The following is a 24,066-nucleotide window of genomic DNA, read 5'->3' as shown; positions in this document are numbered from 1 at the left end:
TATACATTAACTCTGAACATGTGGAAGCTGAAGAAGGATGGATGTTATGCAGAGTTCAGGGTGGAGTGGGTGGAGATGGGGGGTGATATGTGACAAAAGGATGGCAGAAAGAGTGAAAGAAAGGGTTATGCGATGATAGTGACACCTGCTATGACGTGACACGTGAGGCTGAGCTGCAGGTATAAAGATTTTTACTGGGAGTGTCCGGGATGGACGGGATTAGAAACAAATAGATCAGAAATATGTCGGAGTGTGTCAGAGCAGGCAAGGCTGAGATGGTTTGGACATGTGCAGATGAGGAACGGTGGAGATGAGTATGGAGCTGCCAGGCAGGAGCAAAAGAGGAACACCATGAATGTAAAAGATTCATGAATGCAGTGAGGAAGACACGCAGAGGGTTGGTGTGACAGAGGAGGATGCTGGGGATAGGCTGAGATGGCGGCAGATGATTTAGATCCCTAAAGGAAGTAGACAAAAAAAGATTTAAGGGGGAATGCAAGTGACGCTTGCATTTTTAGTATTTTAGTTTATGTGGAACTGTCCTTGAATTTTCACATTTAAATAAAGACAATTCCACTATAAACAAAACCCATGCTCATGAAATTTGGCAGTAATAGAAAAATATATACAATTAAAATGAGATTATCATTACAGGTAAAAATACGTTTTTAATCTTACCTGCCACAATATATGGACCATGTCAAATAGAGACTTCTGCTTCCATCTTGTGGCCGTTGGGGGAAATGCTCCAGCTCAAGACATGAAAATGAGAATTCTGCATCAAGATGATGGGAGAAGTAGGATTGTTTGCAAACGGCTACAGTCATTCAACAGTTTATACACATTTGAACATTACTGCACATAATTCATGACACACATGCTTACTTCTGTTTTTGCTGACAAATAGCACCCTGCTTCAACAGTGTTGAGTTCTGGGCTGTGGGGAGGCCTCTCCATGGCTCGCTGTCTTTCATTGTGTGTGCGTTTTAATCCAAGTATGCTTTTACTGCTTTTACTATTTGGGATCATTATGCTGAAAAACAAAGCCGCTGCCAATCAGACATTTGCTCCAGTGTCACAAAACAATAAACATCTGGCCAATAGAAAGTGGACCCGTGACAGTCACAGCTACAGCTGTGGGCCACACACCCACTTCTAACTGGGCGAGTATAATGCTGTCTCTTTTGTCTTGTATATGCAGTACAGTCTATGCTCTGATTGGCTGGATTATCTTCTGACTCAATGCATTCCCATGATGCACTGAGTATTTCTTGTTCACTCACCTGTCTGTGCTGAATCATACTTGTTATTAATCTCTGTCTCTCTTCCACAGCATGTCTTTTGTCCTGTCTTCCTTCTCTCACCCCAACAGGTCGCAGCAGATGGCCCCGCCCCTCCCTGAGCCTGGTTCTGCTGGAGGTTTCTTCCTGTTAAAAGGGAGTTTTTCCTTCCCACTGTCGCCAAAGTGCTTGCTCATATTGGCTCATGAGATTGTTGGGTTTTTCCCTGTATGTATTATTGTAGGGTCTACCTTACAATATGAAGCGCTTTGAGGCGATTGTTGTTGTGATTTGGTGCTGTGTAAATAAAACTGAATTTGGAGTACAGAGCATTTTATCTGGATCTTTGCATTTCCACAAGCTTTTAAAATACAGTGCAAAAACTACAGAGCACTCTCCACAGAACACTTATTGGTTTAATCAGTAAACAAGACAACTTTCAGCAGTTTTGTAGTGTTTATTTACAGCACAGCACATTCATGTACAAATCTGTTTAGCTTATAATTTCACAGACATTACATTTACAGGACAGACCCAATTGAAGCCTGGAGAGTTCATCGCTTCCATGTCCAAGCTGGAAATGATCCGTGTCCACATCAGGAAGGACTGAACCCTGAGGAGACCAGTCTGTTTTCTAAAAGGAAGGTTTTCTATGTGACGTGGGTCTTTAAATCATATTGTTTTACACTAACACAAATTTTTGAAAAAAAATCTCAGTAATATTTGTAACATTATACAGAAATACTACTACTGCTGACAATAATAACCATGAAAAACAGCAAGAAGTGAGGCCATCGTTCTCTGCGCATGGCACTAAATACAAATACACACAGGAGGCTCAGTGAAATGCAAACATGCCAACAGAGATTTGATCGTTGGCAACTGCACATCGCTTATGTGTGTGCTTTATTTAGCCACCACCCTCCTGCTGAGGTCATGAGTCCAGGCTGCTCTGAGGGTGCAACACATTTCCTGTCAGTCACTGTGCGTGCTCCAACTTTTCTGAAATATTTTGCTGGCATCAAATTAAAAATCTTAAATATTAATAAAATGAGCGGAAATAGAAACCAGAGATCATATGTTTGAGTAATCTTTATCTGAGTGCTAAGGTGAAATAAATAAAGCTTGCAGAGTCATACAGTGGCACTCATACTCAAACCCCATTGGCTCACAGGGGGCCTAAGAGGAAGGACCACAGCACTTGCACACTGCACGTGTCTTCAGATGCTTCTTGTCTGATGCCTCACACGGAAACTCTGTTTGAATCCAGATATATAAACTACACTGCATTACTTCTAGAGAGCCAGCTGCAAGCGTACAAGGACTTTTATTAGTCATATTAATAAGAGAGCAGGAACAATAATGGCTGCATTTAGAAATAATTTAGAAGCATAGCACCAGCATTTTATATCTTTCCTTTATTATGCAAGCAGTTCTTTAAATTGCATTTAACTAAATAACAATAAAAAAGCTGTTCTGTAGCTTTTTCTCATATGACAGTCTCTCGTGTTTATGCCCACTGTTTGTGATCCAGAACTACAAAACAGGCGTGGCAATCGGTGTTCTGTCATCTTAAGCCAAAAATGAACTTTCAGTTTCAATCAGTGCTGGAAACGTTTGTGTACAGGTCTGCGTGTACGTATCTGTGCTGGTCTTTGACAGCTTTTACAGCTCCTATTCCCAGAATGTGAATTCTGCTCAAACACACTGAGGCGGAGGTCTCTCTTTTGGTATCAAATGGGAGCAAACAGTGTGTCATGCTGCCGCTACACTCTGTCAGTCATTACAACAGCAAACCAAATAAAATGCAACATCAAGCTACAGTAGTTACTTTAGGAGGTGTTGAGGAGGAGGAGGGTAAAGTGAAGTTGGCTTTGCAGGTTCTTAAAAAGTTCCAACAGTTGAAATAAGAGACTGACTGTGCAACAGTATCTGATTATATACTTACAGTATATATTTAAGAGGGTTTGTGTGGTAATGTGACAGCACTAAGTTGTCCTCGGTGAGATTGCTGGTGCGTGTAATGGGTCAGTAGATGAACTCTCCAGGGACTTCCTGCAGAGCACTGAAGGGCTCCTCGAACTTGAAGCGTTTGGAAATGGCTTTCTGCTCAGCAGTCAGGGCCGCCTCCTCCACGCTGGAGGCGGAGGACTGACGGCACTGACCCAGGGTGTAGGCTGCCATGACTATCAGCTCCTCTGTCAGCGGGCCATGAACTTCCCCTGCATCCTCTTCCTCAGCTGAGCTTGTACTTGTGGGAGGTTCGGGGCTGCTGGTGGAGCTGCTGGTGGAGCTGGGCTCTTCCTCCACAGAGATGATCTCCTCCACTGTCTGGTTGTCCTGAGGCTCAGTGGGCTGAAGCCACGGATGTGTGAGACAGTGCTCGGCTGTGGCCCGTTCCCTGGATACAAACACAGACCCACACGTGAAACAGTTATCCATGTCATACTCTCCAAAAGTTGATTCTGTTCATCTGGACGTAGCGTTTTGTGGGAGAAATGTTTCGTCACTCATCCAGGTGACTTCTTCAGTCTCAGCTGACTGCAGGTTTCCCCAATCTTATAAACAGGACATTTGCATAATGACTGAAAAGAAAAAAGAAAAAAAAAAAGAAAAAAGAAAAAAAAAAAAAAAAAAAAAAAAAAAAAAAGGTCCACCCCTAAAGATCGGGTCCCTCGACACAAACAGAGTATTGTTGTTTACGCTGTTAAGTGCCAGGAGGATTGCCAGGATTTATACATCAGGGAAACCAAACAACCTCTGGTGAAGCGGATGGCACAACACAGAAGAGCCACCTCGTCAGGTCAGGACTCTGCAGTCTATTTACACCTACAGGCCTCTTTCAAGGATGAGGATGTAACATCCTGGACAGGGAGGAACGCTGGTTTGAGCGCGGAGTCAAGGAGGCCATTTACGTGAAAAGGGAAAGACCATCTCTGACTCGAGGAGGGGGCCTAAGGGTACATCTGTCACCATCTTACAATGCTGTGATTGCAGCCATTCCCCAACTCTCTGTGAATGGTACTCATGGCCATTGATCAGTGGGTTTTGATCAATGGTCATGAGAATTTGCATAATTAAGATGAAGGAACTGACCTCCCAGCCCATTGTTCCTTCAGTGGGCTGGTTTCAGTCATTATGCAAATGTACTGTTTATAAGATTGGGGAAACCTGCAGTCAGCTGAGACTGAAGAAGTCACTTGGATGAGTGACGAAGCGTTTCTCCAACAAACGCTACGTCCAGATGAACAGAATCAACTTTTGGAGATTTACTTACCTGGATGATTGAGCATGCATCAAGACATGTCATACTCTGTTTCAGCGGCAGTCAGCCATTTATCTTAAACTGGTCATAGCAGGTCAAATGTTATAAAAAATGCTGCTTAAGCTCCAAAGATAAGAGAAATACACAAAGGCAAAAATGATACCACATTCTGAGGCCACATTAGAGTGAACTGTGTTGTTTCTGTGACTGACTGTGGGTGTTTGCGGAGCAGCATTTGGATGAAGGACAGAGCAGCTGGGTCCAGCTGCTGAAGCTCCTCATCACTGTAGCTCACACTGAGCTGGGAAATGTTGAGAAACGTCTCCTGCTTGTCTTCGCCCAGGAATGGAGAGATTCCTGTGAGCATCACATATGCCAGCACACCAACACTCCTAAACACACAGAAAGCAAAATATTCAGGCTTCGAGTGCGATCAAACGCAACACTTAAAACAAGGAATACTGTTTCTATGACAACAAAGCTAGAAAGGTGAACAATCAAAGTTCATATCTGGGATCTCGGCTTCAGTTTTGTTGGTACTCTCGTAGTTAACAGTCCAACGATACGACGTACATGCAGATAAGCAGCAAAAACTGATGGACGGCATTCACAAACACTGATGTGTGTGTCTCAGTGTTTGTATGATTCAAGCCTTTTGAGACTTTGTAAAAGATTCTGATGTTTTTTGTGATGAACATATTTATATGCATTTTAAGACTGCTGAAGACAAGCACATTGCCTGAAAATCACCCATACTGCCAGTAGGGGGCAACAAAGTTAAAAGTTCTACTCATATGAAGCTGATACTGGAAAGAAAGCTGAGGAAATTGTATTGAGATGTCTGTTTGTGTGTGACTGCTGCGATAGGTAATTAGCAAAATTCATCAAATACAAGTTTTCAAAACCTTTTGTTCCACATGAAATTTATCTCAGTATACCACTATAGGACTTTCCTTACCACATGTCTGTTGCTGTGCTTATTGGCTCATAATTCAGAATCTCAGGAGCTGTAAAGGCAAACAGACAGTTGTTTAGAATCACCCCAGTGTTCGAGTCTTGTAAGGTGGTAGCAGCAAGGCTGAGCAACAACTCACCAACATACTCTGGGGTTCCCATAATCTCTCTTAGTTCTTGGTGGCTGCTGACCATCCTGGACAGACCAAAGTCCACAATCTTAATGTCACCCAGAGGAGAAGTGCTCGTCAGCAGGATGTTCTGAGGCTGACAGGACAGCACATGTGTTATCGTTAGACAGCTTTTTAAACTGTGTTAACTTGTGTGTGTTTCATGGAGTCAACTGGCTGACCTTCAAAGCATTTTACTACAGAGTGAGAACTGAGTAGCACTTCAAGCACTTTCTATCACATGCACACTTATATTACCTAATAATTATGTGTTTGAACTGTGTTGTGGGATAACCCAGGCAAACCTTAGCCTGTGCAAATGTTGCCCATCACTTTCACACAGGAAATACTCAATTTGTGCTTTAAACTGATTTCACTGGGGCAGATGTCATTCAAAATACAGATGTTTCCCTCTGCCTCCACGTGAGATAGAAGTTCAGTTGCTGTTAGACCCATATAGACTTTTTGTGTCATGGTGATGTTTACACAAAGAATGTATCAAGGATTAGTTTACAAGATTGAAAATATATCAACTACACAAGTGACACAAAAAAACAGGAGACGGTGGAGAGTCACGAGTGTGTCCACAAACCTTTAGGTCAAGATGAACTACATTGTTCTGGTGGAGGAAGGCCACTCCCTCCAGGATCTGTCTCATGAGCCTCTTCACATCTTCCTCACTGAAGGCCTCATCCTCTTGGTCTGACACACACTGATTGAAAATTTCTCCTCCAGCCGCACTGCAACCAAAGACACATGACGTGGGACAGATCAGTTGCAAATCTGTTGACTGGCCCTCTGTAATGTGTCAGTGTCAAAGTATCTTAACCATTCAGGCCTGCAGACCCTCAAACATTTCAATGTGTAATTCTGGGGTTGGCTGTAGGAGGGAACTGCAGCACCCATATGAAACCCAAACTACAGACTGTATCCTTGTTTCATCCATAATTTGACCGAAATGAATATGAAGCTTTTCCTACGTGATTACTTTGTATGGTGAATCCCACAAGACCCAGCAGAAATAACCCCCTCTCTGACCTGTCTGTGTTCTGACTTGTTGGAGGTGGAGGCAGAAATAGCACATCAAATCCAAATATAGCAAACTAATTATGAGCTTGAATGGGGCCATTTACACTGTTGATGATAACTTGTTATTTTATTCAGTCGCACACAAATAAAAAGGGTTGTAATCAAAATACAAACAGTCAAACTTACTGAACCTCTACATCTAACTTTAATTTCTTCTGACCGGATGTAAACTCAATAAACTCGGTTCAAAATATAAAGTGAGGGCAGTCAGGAATAGACAACGGGTCCCCTTAGGGTGCTGGTGAATTAGGCTTTATCTCAGAGGAAGGCAGAGAGGAGAAGGAAGAGGTTTGTGTGACTGCGTTTTTGGTTTGCAGGTTGGGAAGAAAAGTCTGGGTTAGAACTGTTGAGTCCTAATCAAAGCCAAATGTCACAGTTCCCGACAGGAAACCCATTCTGAACACTGACCAAGGTGTGAGGCACTACTGAAGCCCAACTACAGTATAACTACGCACTTCACACATTGAGATCCAGGACCTGAGTGAAGGGTTAAGCCAAACATTTCCAGAAGAGCGATTCTGGTTTTTCCATTTGTAAATTCCCAAACTTCAACCTGACCAACAGATTCCAGTCTCCAACACCAGTCTACTTTTCCTGTGTGGTGCCACACACTGCTGCTCTGCTGTGAGAAGTCTCATACCTCAGACTTAATACATTGCAGGTGTATCCAGGTCATTTGACCCTGGAGGACAATGAAGAAGAGTAACACTTTCTACTAAAAGTATCATTCACCCAATTAGACTCCAACATGCATCCAGTGTATTTATCCATACCATAGCACTTTTATCTGAAACACACACACACACACACACACACACACACACACACACACACACACACCAGGGGCAACTCAGGATTTAGTATCAGTATTATCCCATAATGGGCCCATGAGAATGGAAAGTTCTTTGAGTGACCTAACAGTTTTCCACTTTATGTACAAAGATGCAGTTAGTTCACTTCAATAATCACCTGCAGCGAAAGCAAGTGGCTCGAAAGTGAACACATGCAGGGGAGAGCGAGGGAGCCAGTGATGTCCTAAGAAAAATAATACAGTGTAAGAGGAGGTTTTACAGGTGTTTGTGTATGAGGACAAAATGGAAGATAAAATAAATAACAAGAGGCTGAAGAAGAAAACAATACGATTTTCAATAAGGGCCACTTTAGCTCAGGAGGTGCAGTAATTAGAAGGGTGGTGGTTCGATCCCTAGTTACTCCATCCTTGGGCAGTGAAACCCAAATGCTGCTCTGATGCACGTGTGTAGAGTAGATATAAAATCAAACCTGTAAACCTGAAGTCTGTGTTCAACAGCTGACCTGTTCGATGAGTAGAAGAACACAAAACATTACTTACTACGCAGAAACCTGCTCTAAACATGCAGAAGAACGACTCTTTCATGGCATGCATTTTTAATTTGGGCTGATTGGGACCTGATGAATGTGAAAACAAAGGTTTGTCTTTTTACTTGATGTATTTCTGAGGAGAGGATATCAGCAAAGTTTAGTATTGTGGTCTAGACCAGCGGTTCCCAACCCCCGGGCCGGTACTGGTCCGAGAGTCGTTTGGTACCGGGCCGCGAGAGTTGAGGCTCAGGTGTGAAATGTATGGTTTTCAGGGTTTTTATCGGTTTTCAGCATTATTTTGTTATCGTTACCTCTGTTTTCCTGGGTCTTTTCCCGTGTGTTATGAATAAATCTTTTTTTTGGTACCGGTACTAGCTTTATTTTGTTGTATTTATCCACGACACCTTAAAGGCTGGTCCATGAAAATATTTTCGGGCATAAACCGGTCCGTGGCACAAAAAAGTTTGGGGACCGCTGGTCTAGACAACCCAAAACGGGATGTCCACATAAAAATAAATAAATAAATTAAAAAAAAACAAAAACACATCTAAATACACATCCATGCAAAACATGTGAGTCGCAAAACTGACACTGTGCCTCTCGTGTATAGCTTTAGTAAATCTGCCCTGTAGACAGTTATTTTTGCAGTTGACCTCATTACATTTGTATTGTAGGAGCGCCACAGGAAAGCCACAAGCCTTACACAAGCAAAGACCCCCCTGCATTTAGTCATTACTTATTATTAATATCTGGCTCCTTTTACGTTGTAAACTGTTTAGATTTTACTGCATAAAATAGTGCTCATCACATCTTGTTGACACCAGCTGATTACACCACTCTGTCTGTCCACCTGACCTGAGGAGGAAACAAATGTCTGACCTGATCTTGTTGGTCCAGTGAACCACCGGTGCACCTCAAGCACTCCTCAAACTGTCCTCATTCATAAAGTCCTCTACAAACACTCACATTATGGGTGACAGCTGGATTTTTACATTTCAGAGCAGCTAGCCAGCAACGAAAAACAACTTACTACTTGAGACAGAGAGTGAACTTGAACAGTATATCCTTGGTTTTAACAAAAAAACTCATTGCTGGAGCCAAAGACAGTGGAGAAGTGACTGACTTGTTTTCCACTAAGTTATCATTTCTGTCACTTAGCTAACATAAAATAATGTAAGTCAATAAGCAGCAACCAACCAAACCCACTGGTGTCACATTCTGTACTGCCACAAGATGGTGCTAAACTTGTCCCAAAAACTCTGATTTCTTAAATCCAGCTTCAAAGATCGTGTTCAATCTAACAGATATTTAGAGTAGCTGTAAATTAGTCTTCATACATGTAGCGTTACATGTTCATTTTATTAAATACCTACTTCATACAGACTAGTAATGTGTCAGTCGCGAACAAAACGGCTCTTAGAGCCGACTCTTTGAAGTGAACGACGCGAGCCGTGGGTTTGTTTTTTCCCCCCTTTCTCTCACCCTCTCTTGCACTGTTTTCCCCGCTTCACTCCGCACAGAGCGGGAGGGAGAGCGAGAGAAAGAGAGCCAGGGACAACAACGTCACATTAGAAATGTATAGTAATCATCCACAACTATTTTCAGTTGCAGATGATAAAGGATTCAGAAAGTTGATTCATGCAGGTCCATATGACAGAGAATGTGCATCTTCTTTTTGTTTTCATATTTATATTTATATTTAATTGTGTTGTGGTTTGCAGTGTTTTGTGCTGTTTCACTTTAAATTTGTTTAAAAGTTGAAATGTAAATAGTTGGGTTTTGTATTATATGATTTATTTATTACATTTTATGTGGAGTGAATAAATAAAAGTATATTTACGGTGGCCCCTAGAGACAAAACACGTATAAACTCCAAAACACGTAAAAACACAACAGAAGTGCTCCAGGATGCTGGGCGCAGTGTTGAGCTTTTGTTACCTAGAGGCTACACAAGCCAGGAAGTACCAACGACTGGATTTGGTGTGTGGTAGTAACAGGTAAATAAACATTTTTTTAAATTATTTGAATATATATGAATGCTTGTGTATAAATACACAAACAATACACACATGCTTTCAATTGTGTAATTTAAGTGATCTAGGTAGCTCTGGTTTGAAGTTCAGTTCATGCTAGAAATGTGTTTTGGAGTTTGTACGTGTTTTGTCTCTAGGAGCCACCGCATATATTTATATATAAACATATAAAATTAAAACCACAGGGTTTTTTTTACATTAGTAATTCCTTTTGTGCATAATTTTATATTGTTTTTGATAATAAATTAATTAAAGCAACAAAACAACCTGAAGAGCCGGTTGGGAGCCGGTTGGGAGCCGAAAGAGCCGGCTCTCTAAAAAGAGCTGGAAATCCCATCACTAATACAGACCCCATCTCCAACGCCCCCAAAAAACCAAACAGTGGTGATGTGCGGATTTACACATGTGGGAGTTACAGTGTAACTTCAACATGCAAAGGAATCAAGATCTGAGGAGTTAAACTGTGACACTTAATCCAGCAAATACTGATAAGACTTTCATAACAGGCTGCCTGGCTTCTTAAACAGAAGTAACCTAATCAACTTAAGAGACAGAAGTCTCACTAAACAAGCGATCCACACTTCCAAAATCCCCAGCCACGCACACGCACACACACACACACACACACAGCTATCTTAGTGAGGACCTTCATTGACGTAATGGTTTCCCTAGTCCCTTACCCTAACCATTAAAAATGATTACCTAACCATAGCCCTTACCCTAAACCTAACCATAACCTAATTGTAACCCTGACACTAAAACCACATTTTGAGCCTCAAAAAGGCCTTCAAATTCATGAGGACCGGTGAGTGTGTCCTCACAAGTGACTGCTGGTTCTCACAAGTATAGTAGAATGCAGATTTCGGTCCTCACAAAGATAGCTAGACAGGAACACACACACATTATATCAAACAAACACAGATTGGCTAGCTGCCTGCTTGTTGGCCTGACAGCCTTACAGTAGACCCTGTGAGATGTCAGGTTGACCCAGAGGCTGGAGGGCAGTTTGAATTTGATTAATGAGTTGCTAATGTAATTAATGCCAGCACAGTCCTGTGGGACTGAATCAATTTAACTTTGGTCGGCCATCCGTTACCATCAACTTCAGATGATTTGTTGAAAGGAAAAAGAAAACAAAATCGCTAACACAGAAAGACAGAATTATTCACACTAACATTCACACCTGTGGACACTTTAGAATCATCAGTTAATCTAACCCCACTGTGTGTGACAGATAGAAGGGGAACAATACAGTCAGACCGAGTGCAAATGAATGGAGCAAAGTGACCCTTCATAAAATATTCATGTCCAGAAACCCGGAGTTCCCCACATCCTAATGGCTCCATTTATTGGTGGAAAATAGAAGCTCAATAATTTGCCTACATGTCTGTGACCTGACATCACTAATTAACCTCCTACAGGCTTTGTTCAGCCTTTGACACATATATGTCATTTGTATAAAACCCCAATCAGTTTGACATTTAAGTTAAACAGTCTTCTATTTAAACAAAAAGAAATGACCGTACCCAACAGCAGCATGACATAAATAATGAGAAAAGGTGTTACTTCATTAATCAGTGTCTGTACTGTCCAGCTTCAACATATCAACAAATGATCAAATATCACATCATCAAACCAAATTTAAGCTGCAGAGTTCTACTGTTGACTTAAAACTGTTAAACACATCAGTGAGCCTCACAGGGTGAACATACATCTAATGCATGTTGATTGTCATGTTCACATAGAAATGGTCAGATTACAACTACCAAGCTGCGTGCATGTTGCAGCTCTACTACTTGCGCTGTCAGCAACCTGCTAAATTGTGCCGCTGTTCAGAAACTGGCACACTTTAGTAGATCGCCTGCATGACTCCTACTTTACTTTGTCACTTTAATTTATTCTACTACAGTAAACCAGCTCTCTAATTCTTCCTGTTTGACCACTGTTCAATACAAATATAGTGATCACTGGTTGTGGGAAACTATTCACTTCTTTTTAAATATATTTGTGATGATGTCTGTGATCTACCCTTCCGCTGACTGTTTTTGGGTATGACACAGTGAAAGTAGTTTAATATGATAATATGATGATCCTCAGAGGATATGATCTTTACAGTATCAAACCAGTTTATAAACCAGTATGTATCCATTTTTTCCAGTACGACTGGGCGAGGAGCCATACTTGGACTGATCACGTGCACTCGTGCGGCTCAATACATAATGAACTCCCAGTTGGAGCTCAGCCAGCAGCGAGCGCATGGAGCTCTTTATTGCTCTCATTCATTCTCTGTGGGTAACTGTCCTCTCTCTGGTTAATGATTCTCTGTCGCATTTACACTATTCATGTCTCGGTGTTATTCCCCCTTTTCTCTCTCACTCCCCACCCTCTGCAATGTCATGAATAGATTTCTATGACCCTCATTCGTAGACTATTTGCCCTCTCCTCCCTCTATCCTTCAATCCTCCATCACCATTTGCCCCACTGCCCGAAATATCTGTCAGCTGCTGGCCAAATAAAAGACGGGGAGAAAAAAAAAAAAAGGAAAGACTGTTGTCAACATCCCATGTCAGGAAGAATGGAAGCATTCTGCTCTATTGCCCTCCCATATAAAAAGGATAGCAAAAAGAATGGGGGACAGTGCATAGACCGAATAGCAGCAACATGGGCCTAGATTTCCTTGTCTGTAGTTTTATTATGAATTTAGTAGCTTCTTCTATTCAACAGAATTTAAAATAGAAGATATGGATGCTATTCTACAATCTTCTTTGAGCAAACCAGCAAGGGGAAGAACAACTTCCTTTTAAACAAGAAGAGTAATCCAGCAGAAACAAGCAGGGCTGTCATTGGCCACCACCACTTCAAGGGGTGAAAAGAAACAAAAGACAAAATGGAGAGATGAAGAACAGCTAACAGGACAAAACTCAAACTATAGGCGGGTGTAGACAAGTTAATAACATGTAATCATGGCATATAAACAAATCAGAGTAAAACAAGGGCAGCCTGAGCCTAGAGCAGAATCAGGGTCACCTGATCCAAAACTAATTATAAGCGAGATAGAAATACTGCATTCCTAAACACATATATGAACAAAGAGACAGACAGACTGGCAGACACAAACATTTCTCGTATCGTTATACTTATACATCTACTGTTAATTTCATATAACACCAGTCAAAGTGCAGTATGGTTTGGTCTGTGTGTGTGAGAGATGTGTCCGCATTCAGGACGGCACTTAATTCTGTGATTAGCCTTTATATGAGCAATGGGTGGGACTGGGATTACAGACTGAGGTGGGCTTACTAGAGCACTTAAAAAAACGAACTTATGGGATCTTCTTAACTGGACAGATTGCACTGTATGGCATGTGCTGCTGACAGCACATAATCCTGCAAAACACTATAATCTGTGGAACACTGGCAGAACACACACTCATCTCTCACAGACAGAGTGAAATATGAGGCCCAGGCTGTGGACATGACATTACATTTCTTCAGCTACTGACAAATTAAGCACTAAAAGAAAAATGCATTAAATGCAACGAGTTTTGGTCAGAAATTTGTCATTACTGCTTAGATGTCAAAGGCATGATGCAAACATTCTAAGGCCTGGACAAAAAAAATACTGCTGGCTGTGAAACCATGACCGTGTATTAAATATTTGTGGAGAAAAACATAATGGGGAACACCACTTTAAATCAAAACCCGCATCGGATTTCACCTTCAAATTAACTGGTAATCCTAAATGTCTGCATACTTTGACTTTTATTAATAGACCATTATCCTCAATAAATAACAAAGTCTAATATTTATGTGTCACTTAAATATTAAATGAGTTCTCTTCAACTGTTGTTTAGAATTGTATCTTTTTAGCCATGTAGCACAGGACACATGCATGTGTACCACGTAGCTACTTCATCATATAAATACTATGATATAGTAGCTCAGTGGGAGACCAAGGGAGGAATCAGTCTTCAGTTTCAACCCTTCTCTCCTTGTCATCACAGCAGTGGATTCTTGTCCTTTTTGGGAAGGCTGAGCAGACTAAACCTTCCCAACAAAGTACAGTTGGTTTCAAGAAATGACACATTTGGTTAAGAGAACGACACAAGAGAAGAAAAATAACATAAGAGGTGACCTCATATGTGGGATTCCTAATTATTCTTAAAAGCTTTAAGACTCACTTGGACTTCCTAACAATTGGGATAACTGGCATGTACCACTCTGTCTGTGCAGTGAAAATACTAGTACAATCCTCAGCACTGTCAGAGGTTCTGTGCACACATGACAGCTGATCCAGAATGTGTCAATGCCATCTAATCTAGCAGTTTGCTCTCAACTGGTTAGACACACATTCTCTGCATCTGTGAGCGTGCATGCGTGCGTGCATGCGTGTGGGGGAGGTGGCATTCACTATGGTCTGGCATGCAGGCAAAATCCAATATGGCATTGGCAGGGATAGAGGCAAGGATAGACTAAGAGATTGGAAGTGAGAGAGACCTTGATCAGCCTGGCATGTCATGAACGAACACACACACACACACACACACACACACACACACACACACAGTTAGAACCAGGTCAAGCATACCCAAACGTGACCAGTGAGATGAGATCAACAACTCATGCAGCTACTGCAGCCTAAATTACAGTTTCCCATTTATGTGTAATAATGCCACGCTGGCTCAAACGGAGCTGTCTTTCAGTTTGTCTCTGTTACTGCTGTCTGTCTGTCCTCCTCACCAGAAGACAGAGGAAACCAAATCCATATCCTATAATGCAAATGGCGTGTGTGTATACATAAGAAAAAAGCAGAGCACATTGTTAGAATAGCTAGTGTTTGCTGAAGCATTAAAGTTTGGCCTGAAGCTTTGTAGGACCAGAAAGCTCATTCACACCAATACCCCTCTGTTTAACCCCACTATGTACAGACTTTTGTTACACTGAGTCCATAAGTCTACTATTCCATGGCAACGTGATCATTCAAAATAATACAAATATTAGTGCATCTAAAAATATTTATAAAAGAAAAAAAAAGCTTGAAAGACTAAACTTTCATTTAAAAAAATGAAATTTTTAAAATGAATTTCATTTTTAAAAATTGGAAATCCATTTTCTCACCAGCTCTAGTGAGCCTTGAACCCCGGCTAGCTATCGAGCTGGTGGGTAACAGACGTCTCCGAAAACGTCAGAGCGCTTTTGAAAATATGTGGTGTCTTGATAAACTGAGCAGATATTTGAGGTTTTTTGGGGTCTTACAAAGCTTCAAACGACGCTGTCGACGATTTTGATAGTCGACGTAATCGTGACTAGTCGACTAATTGTGGCAGCCCTATTGTCAAGAAAGTTTGATTCAAGAACTTGAGACAGCTTCACAAGGAGTGGACTGAGGCTGGGGTGAAAGCCACCACATACAGATGTCTTGAGGAAAGGAGCTACGACTGTCACATTCCTAATATCAAGTCACTCTTGAATCAGAGACAATATCAGCCCAAAGTCCTCGTTTCAGATGGAAGTAAATATATTTCATTTGGAAATCACATGACGTTTCTGTAGTCTGTGGTGATATGGGGTGTCATGTAATCTGCTAGTGTGGGTGATTGTTGGTTCACTGTGTCCTGACCTAAGCGCCACAGAGAATCTAAGGGGCACTGTCAAGTAGAAGAGGAGAAATCCCTGACCCAAAAATACAGATGAGATGAATGCTGCTACAAAAACATGTCACATTGCTGAAACTGAAATTAATGGTAAAGAAGGTCCAGCCAAGTTTGGAGAGTGGAAATAGTACTACAACTTACCTAAAAACTCTTTTCAGACGATGGATATTTCCGGATTGTAAATCCTTTTTCATTAAATCTTAAATATTCTAACAATTTGAGATAGTGAATTTCCTGAGATCATCATTTTGATGTAAATAATTTAAAATGTAATTTACTTTTTCAAGATATTTTGAGAAGCACTAATTTTTTTGAATAAGTGGTGATTTTTGAGACTAAAAAAAAGCTTAAAAGACCCTGAAAGAGATCTTTATAGCAAAACAAAGAATTTTCATAAGATTTATTCTCCACAGTAACTGCCAGTAACCTTAATATAGTTAACAATGATTACAAGTTTACTTTGGATTATAAATCTTTATAAACAGTCTATGGTTAATATGGTGTCAAGCAAGTGTCGCCACTTGATAGCCACTGTGAAATGCTTCTGGGCACTTACTACACCATTACTGTGGAGCATTATCTAAATTATCATTAATTCATTTTACCGGGATAAAAACTGGATGTACAGTATTTATCCTAAAACGTTTGCTAACTTTGCGCCAAAAACAATTTGAAAATGCAATTTTTGCCCCTTTACGTTTTTGCAATTTTGAATTGCCATTCTGTTTCTTTGCAGTATGTCTGCTGGTGTTTCCCAGTAGGTCTCCATTTCTAAACAACATGAAAGGAAAGGTTTCAACCTTGAATTTTTGACACTCACAACTCCAGAACTAGCACCATCTCCGAAGCCATCTCGTAGACCTGGTGGAGGTTGACCACATGGGGACAAGCACTGGCCAGTTCAAGTACTGCAATCTCATGGATGATCTCCATCCGGCAGTCCTGCCCTTTCCGTCTCTTCCTCATTATCTTAGCAGCGTACTCATGACCCGTGCACTTCTCCACACACTTTCTGACCACAGCAAACTTTCCCCTGAAAGAAAGGAAGACCATCAGCCACATCAGTCATAACAGCCACTGGTAGATGACAACATAACACTGACACTGCATGCTCATTGCACCGACCAATTAAAGAAACGAAAAAAAAAAAAAGGTAAATAATTTAATGCAATTTTATTTATACAGTGCCAAGGTAGGCATAAGGTACACCCTACATATAGATACATACATATAGAGAAAAAACTCAATTTAATGATTCAGTGCAAATAGTGAGTGAGAAAGGTGACCGAAGAAGAAACACTCAATGCATCATGGGCAGCAGCCTACACCTATTGAAGCATAACTAAGGGAGGATTTAGGGTCACCTGATCCAGCCATAACTATATGATTTAGCACAAAGGAAAGTTTGAAGCCTAATCTTAAAAGTAGAGATAGTGTCTGTCTCCCGAATCCAAACTGGAAGCTGGTTCCAAAGAAGAGGGGCCTGAAAACTGAAGACTGCCTCCCATTCTAATTTTTAATATGCTAAGAACCACATGCAAGCCTGCAGTGTGAGAGCAAAGTGCTCTAATGGGGTGATATGGTACTATAAGTTCATGAAGATAAAATGATGAATAGATGATGATACATCATCTGTTCCCAGATTCATTCCTATTTTCTATTATTGCAAGAACAGAACAAACACTGAAGGTTCTTCAAAATGTTCACAAAGAACAGCATTATTGAACTCTGTGCTGTAGGGGTAGTTATAGTTAGCCTAGAGCAAGAAGAGAAGCTGTGAAATTAAAATAAAATTGATAAAGACTTGTAAGACTTGTACAGCCCTGTGCCTGAAGCAGTGGACCAAACTGCTTCATTCTCAGCTGGTGGTGCATGTGAGAGTCATGGGGCCAATGCTGCTGGGAGCTACAGATTCCAGCACTGATCCGTGCTTTCTGCCAGTGTGATGCCATGACAAAAACTTGCTACACATCAATTACCATGCCATGCCGTCTTTATTTATAAAGCACTTTATGAATCCTGGTTTTAGTTTAAAGTGCTGCACATATACAAATAGCATAGACAGGAAATAATATCAAATATGTTAAAAAAATAGAGATTTAAAAAAAAAAAAAAAAAAGTCAACCTGTTTTAAGAAGAGCTTTAAAATCTTAAAATCAGAAAGAGAAGAGGTCTGCCTAACCTACAACAAAATCATGATCACCTCTAAATTTACACTTGGTTTTGGCACCTCAAGGAGCTGCTGACTGGTGGACCTAAGGGAGCAGGCAGGTGTATATGGCTGTATTAGCTTGGAGAGGTAAGAGGGGCCAGGCCATTAAGAGACTTAAAAACAAATAAAAGAACTTTTAAAAAGGACCCTATAAAGTACAGGCAGCCAGTGGAGTGAAATTAAAATGGGTGTAAGTCCTCAGTTAAATGACGCATGGCAGATGCCTAATGGACGCATCGCTAACCCAACAATAAAGTGTGTTACAGTAATCCAGTCTAGATGTAACAAAGGCGTTGATGACCGTCTCTTGACGAAACAGGCTTTATTTTGGTTAACTGCCTCAAATGAAAAAAGCTAGCTCTTAACAACAGCTCTGACCTGGTTTTCAAGTTTAAGATTTGCTCTGCCCAAGCAGAGAAGCCCAGACCTCCCTCTCCTCAGCCACCTCCTCCAGCTTGTCCGGGGGAACACCAAGGCGTTCCCAGGCCAACTAAGAGATATAATCTCTCCAGCGTGTCATGGGTCTGCCCCGGGGCCTCCTCCAAGTGGGACATGCCTGGAAAACCTCACTCAGGAGGAATCCTTGTCAGATGCCCGGACCACCTCAACTGGCCCCTTTCGATGTGGAGGAGCAGCGGCTCTACTCTGAGCCCCTCCCAAATGGCCGAACTTCTCACCCTAAGGGAGAGGTCAGCCACGCTTTGGAGGAAGCCCATTTCCGCCGCTTGTATTTGAGATCTCGTTCTTTCGGTCACTACCCACAGCTCGTGACCATAGGTGAGTGTTTTGGCGTAGATCGACCGGTAAATTGAGACCAGTACCAAGGGACACGGTCGAATGCCTTCTCCAAGTCCACAAAACGCATGCAGACTAGTTGGGCAAACTCCCATGCAGCCTCAAGTATCCTCGAGAGGATAAAGAGCTGATCCAGTGTTCCACGGCCAGGACAAAAACCGCCTTGTTCCTCCTGTATTCGAGGTTCGACTAACGGATGGACTCTCCTCTCCAGCACCCTGGCATAGACTTTCCCATGGAGGCTGAGGAGTGTGATTCCCCTGTAGTTGGAACACACCCTCCGGTCCCCTTTCTTAAAGATGGGGACCACCACCCCAGTTTGCCAGTCCAGGGGTACTGCCCCTGATCTCCACGCAACATTGTAGAGACGTGTCAACCAAGAGAGCCCTACAACATCCAGAGCCTTCAGGAACTCAGGGCGGACCTCGTCCACCCCAGGGGCTCTGCCACCAAGGAGTTGTTTAACTGCCTCAGTGGCCTCGCCCCCAGAGATTGCCGGGTCATCCCCTTCGTCCCCAGACTCTGCTTCCGCCACAGAAGACGTGCAGGTGCGATTGAGGAGGTCCTCCAACTATTCCTTCCACCGCCCGAAAATTTTCTCAGTCGAAGTCAGCAGCACTCCACCTGCAATATTCACAGTGCAGGTAGAACACCGCTTTCCCCTCCTGAGTCGCTTGACGGTTTGCTAGAATCTCTTCGAGGCAGTCCGCAAGTCTTTTTCCATGGCCTGTCCGAACTCTTCCCACACCCGAGTTTTTGCTTCAGCCACCGCCCGCTGCCTCCGGAGTCCCACAGGCTAACCAAGCCCGGTAGGACTCTTTCTTCAGCTTGGTGGCTCCCTTCACCTCTGGTGTCCACCATTTGGTTGGGGGATTACCACCACAGCAGGCACCAACTACCTTGCAGTCGCAGCTCAGTGCAGCAGCTTCGGCAATGGAGATGCTGAATATGGTCCATTCTGACTCAATGTCCCCAGCCTCCCTTGGAATGCTGTTGAAGCTCTGCCGGAGGTGTGAGTTGAAGATCTTGCAGACCAGGGCCTCTGCTAGGTGTTCCCAGCACACCCTCACTGTACGTTTAGGCATGCCAGGTCTATCCAGCGTCCTCCCTCGCCACCTGATCCAACTCACCACCAGGTGGTGGTGTCCGTTTTGGACACTCAGTTAGGCCATATGTTTTATATGGCCTCAGGTCTGGTGACCTACAGGCCTAGAATGTCCTGGTGCCAGGTGTGCTTATGGACACTCTTGTGTTCGAACATGGTGTTTGTTATAGCCAAACTGTGGTTTGCACAGAAGTCCAATAACAAAACACTGCTCGGGTTCAGATCCGGGAGGCCGTTCCTCCCAATCATGCCCTTCCAGGTCTCGCTGTCATTGCCCACGTAAACATTGAAGTCTCTAAGTAGGACAACAGAGTCCCCAGGAGGAGCACCCTCCAGTACCCCACCCAGGAACTCCAAGAAGGCTGGATACTCTGAACTGCCGCTTGGCGCATAAGCGCAGATGACAGTCAGGACCCATTCCCTGACCTGAAGGCAAAGGGAACACACCCTCTCATCCACTGGGAGAAACCGAAACCTACCAGCAGCAAGCCGAGGGGATACCAAGATACCCACCCCAGCCCACTGTCTCTCAACAGGGGCAAGTTCAGACTGAGACAGAGTCCAGCCCCTCCCCAGGAGGCTGGTTCCAGAGCCCAGGCCATGAGTTGAGGTGAGCCTGACTATATCTAGCCGGTATCTCTCAAACTCACGCACTAGCTCAGGCTCCTTCCCCACCAGAGAGGTGACATTTTATGTCCCAATTGCCAGTCTTGGTAGCCGGGGATCGCACCCGACCCCTACGGTGCCTCCTGCGGGTGGTGGACCTGCAGGAAGATGGGCCCATGTCCCTTTTTTGGGGCGTGCCCGGCCGGGCCCCATAGACTAAGGCCCGGCCACCAGACGCTCGCCCTCGGGCACCCTCCCAGGGCCTGGCTCCAGGGTGGGGCCCCGGTAACCCTATCCCGGGCAGGATGAACTGTTCCCTTTTTTTTTTTTTTTTTTTTTTTTTTTTAAAAAGGGGTCTTCTGTTTTTTGCTAATTAAAATGTAAAAAGTTCAAAGCCATCCTGGCCTTTATTTCATCAAGACATCTGAGCAGGGAGTCTGCTAATAAACCATTTATCTTTTTAAGAGGGAGCCGAGTCATCAGCATAGCAATGGAAAGAAATCATGTTTCCTGAAAAGAGAGCCAAGGGGAAGGAGATATAGGGAGAAAAGAAGGGGGCCTAAAATTGGACCCTGTGGGATCCCACATTGAAGAGAAGCAGCAAAGGATACAAACTCACCAAGTTTCACAGAGAAAGTTCACTCTACCAAACCCAGTACTCCTGACACATCCACTGCTCCAAAAGAGAAATTACATTTTTATGATCCACTGTATAAAAGGCAGCAGTTAAATCTAAAAGCACAATAGTAACACATTCACCCGAGTTAGTTGCTAAAAACACATCATTAAAAACTCTTAAAACTGCAGATTCAGTACTGTGTAAAGCAGGGGTCCCCAATCCCAGTCCACGAGGGCTGGTGTCCCTGCAGGTTTTAGATGTGTCCTTGATCCATCACAGCTGATTTAAATGGATAAATTACCTTCTCAACATGTCTTGAAGTTCTCCAGAGGCCTGGTAATAAACTAATCATGTGATTCAGGTGTGTTGACCCTGGGTGAGATCTAAAACCTGCAGGGACACAGCCCTCGTAGACTGGGATTGGGGACCCCTGGTGTAAAGCTTAAAAACCAGACTGAAAAAAGGTCTGTGAAAGCGCTGGACTTACCAGCCCTTAACCATTTTTCAGCTATACAAAGGAAATCCAGTCCTAGAAGCACTTTCGCTGCGAGACTGGGGCCAGGGTGCAACAAAGGTGAGCTGGGATCCCAGATAGGAGTGGGGGCAACATCTTATGTCCAGGATGAGCTGCATTGTTAAGATCACTGACAAAGAGTTGAAGGTCCAGCAGAATTTGGCAATTAAACATTAAAAGAGAGTTGACTCTAGCACTAAAAAAAAAAAAAAAAAAAAAAAAAAAAAAAAAAATAGCACAAACAATACAAACAAACAGCAGGGGTAGAGAAAACGGCGAGCCATGCACACTGGCGCAATAGAGCTGGGTATCAATTTCAATAACTGATTTGATTCTGATTCACAAGGTCCTGATTCGATTAAATGAAGTATCAAATAATATTAATATACACTGCCGGTGAAAAGTTTTAGAACATCCCAATTTTTCTATTTTCTATTTCTATTTTTTTTTATTGAAAATTATGCAGTTCAAAGCCTCATTACACTCCGAAATGAAAGCATAGTTTAAAAAAAACAACAAAAAAACAAAACAAAAAACAAGCAATTGGAGTTTAAAAAAAAAAAAAGAAACGCTTTAATCATCAAAGTAGCCACCTTTGGCAGGTATAACAGCTGAACACACCCATGACATTCTTTCTACAATAGAAATAAAATATTCTTCATAAAGTTTTTCCCATATCTGTTGCAGAAGTTCCCATAAATGCAGCACCTGTAGGTTGCTTTGCTTTCACTCTTCTGTCCAGTTCATCCCAAACCAGCTCAATGGGGTTTAAGTCTGGAGACTGTGCTGGCCACTCAATGTTTTCAAGCCTACCATCTTGTTCTTTTTTCTGAGGTAGTCCTGACATAGCTTGGACTTACATTTTGGGTCATTATCTTGCTGTAGGATGAACCCTGGACCAACTAGACACATATCAGAGGGTATTGCATGGTGCTGCAGACTGCTCTGGTAGCCGTTTTGGTTCAGGGTGCCCCTCACTCGGTAAAAGTCAGTGAACCTGGATCTAGCAAAACAGCCCCGGACCATCATACTTCCTCCTCCATGTTTGACAGTTGATGGCAAAAGCTCTGGAACCATCCTTTCACCTACTCGACAGCGTACAAAGATCCTGCGTGATGAACCGAAGATTTCAAACTTTGATTCATCAGTCCATAATACCTTCTTCCAGTCTTCAGTAATCCAATGGCAGTGTTTCATGGCCCAGGCAAGCCTCTTTATCTTATTCTGACTTGCTGCAACTCGTCCTGTCAAACCTGCAGCTCAAAGTCTTCTCTTCACAGTTGAAACTGAGACTTGCTTACTATGACCCACTATTAAACCGCCTATCACACAAGCTGTTAACTCTCATAAACTTGCCCTCTGATTCAGATGTGGCTTTGGGTTTGCAATACCTCTTCCAGTCAGAGTGCCTTTTGATGGTGAAGGAAACTGTGCTCACCGACACCTTGACTTTGCATTTTCTCTGTAGGAAAGAGCTACATTTTTAAGTGTTATGATACTCGGTCTCTCTTCCATTATTAATTGCTTTTTTCTCCTTTTTGTAGCAACGCACTTTCTGCAGTACAATACTGTTCAACTGATGCTCACCAAAGTGTGTTCAAACACTGCTTTTATACAGACACGGGGTTGTAAGTAATCCAGAAAAGTTGGAACACCTGTAGGAATTAGTAGCGCCAGCTTTCAAGGCTTGATCAACCTCCATTGCTGTAGAACAGCTTTAAATTGTTAACCCATGTTGTGTTCCCTGAAAAAGGCCTTTTTAATAATTCTGAAATGTACATTATTTTTCAGTTTTGGGTAACCTTACCTTTCTTTTTTTAAACCTCTGGCAGTTCACCACTTAAATGTGTACCACTTCAAGATATTCACTGAACTTGAACGACTTGAATTGCAATAAATAACTGGAAAAATTGGGGTGTTCTAAAACTGTACAGTGTATGTACAAGTAATCCCACATTAGCCCCATCCGTTAGCTCTTCAAATCTTTAGTGTAATATCTTCAATCAGAAGAAAACTGGCTTAAACAGAGAAGGATTGAAATAAGGGGCCAGTAAAACATGAGTGAGGATTATATTGGAATTTTAATTCAATTCAGTTTTATTTATACAGCGCCAAATCACAACAACAGTCACCTCAAGACACTTTATATTGTAATGTAGACCCTACAATAATAGATACAATTTGAATTTGATTTGAATCATTCAAAAGTTACTCTAACAGAATTCAAAAATAAAAATACTGAGTTTTGCATTAGCATATTAGTTCTACAATGTGATTTTTTTGGACATGCTGCATGTCAGAATCAGAGAGACTTTATTACATATAACTGTGCAATCTAAGAATTACTACCATACTACCAAGATAATGTTAGTTTACTTGGTGATTCTAAATTGGCCAAGCATGACAGACATGAAGTGCACAAAATTAGAA

General features: G+C 42.3%; 1 protein-coding gene across 2 annotated transcripts in view; it reads right to left on the bottom strand.

The window, feature by feature from the left end:
- Positions 1-1,721: 1,721 nt before the first annotated feature.
- The window catches only part of stk17a (serine/threonine kinase 17a), a 32,933-nt gene continuing 10,588 nt past the window's right edge, over positions 1,722-24,066 (bottom strand). The window contains exons 2-7 of one of the 2 annotated variants that reach the window (XM_040047052.1): positions 16,606-16,818; positions 6,262-6,409; positions 5,640-5,766; positions 5,504-5,552; positions 4,758-4,937; positions 1,722-3,681 (exon numbers count right to left, since the gene is read on the bottom strand). In XM_040047052.1, coding sequence (XP_039902986.1) covers positions 3,309-3,681; positions 4,758-4,937; positions 5,504-5,552; positions 5,640-5,766; positions 6,262-6,409; positions 16,606-16,818 — 1,090 coding nt within the window. In that variant the 3' untranslated portion in view covers positions 1,722-3,308. The remainder of the gene's footprint in view (positions 3,682-4,757; positions 4,938-5,503; positions 5,553-5,639; positions 5,767-6,261; positions 6,410-16,605; positions 16,819-24,066) is intronic. The other variant, XM_040047053.1, reaches the window with a different exon arrangement.

This window comes from Simochromis diagramma, unplaced genomic scaffold (assembly GCF_900408965.1).
Source record: "Simochromis diagramma unplaced genomic scaffold, fSimDia1.1 OVJJ01000715.1, whole genome shotgun sequence".
In the NCBI taxonomy this organism is placed as follows: Eukaryota; Metazoa; Chordata; class Actinopteri; order Cichliformes; family Cichlidae; genus Simochromis; species Simochromis diagramma.
Note: the sequence above shows the minus strand (reverse complement) of the source record. Positions and strands in the feature narration are given on the sequence as shown.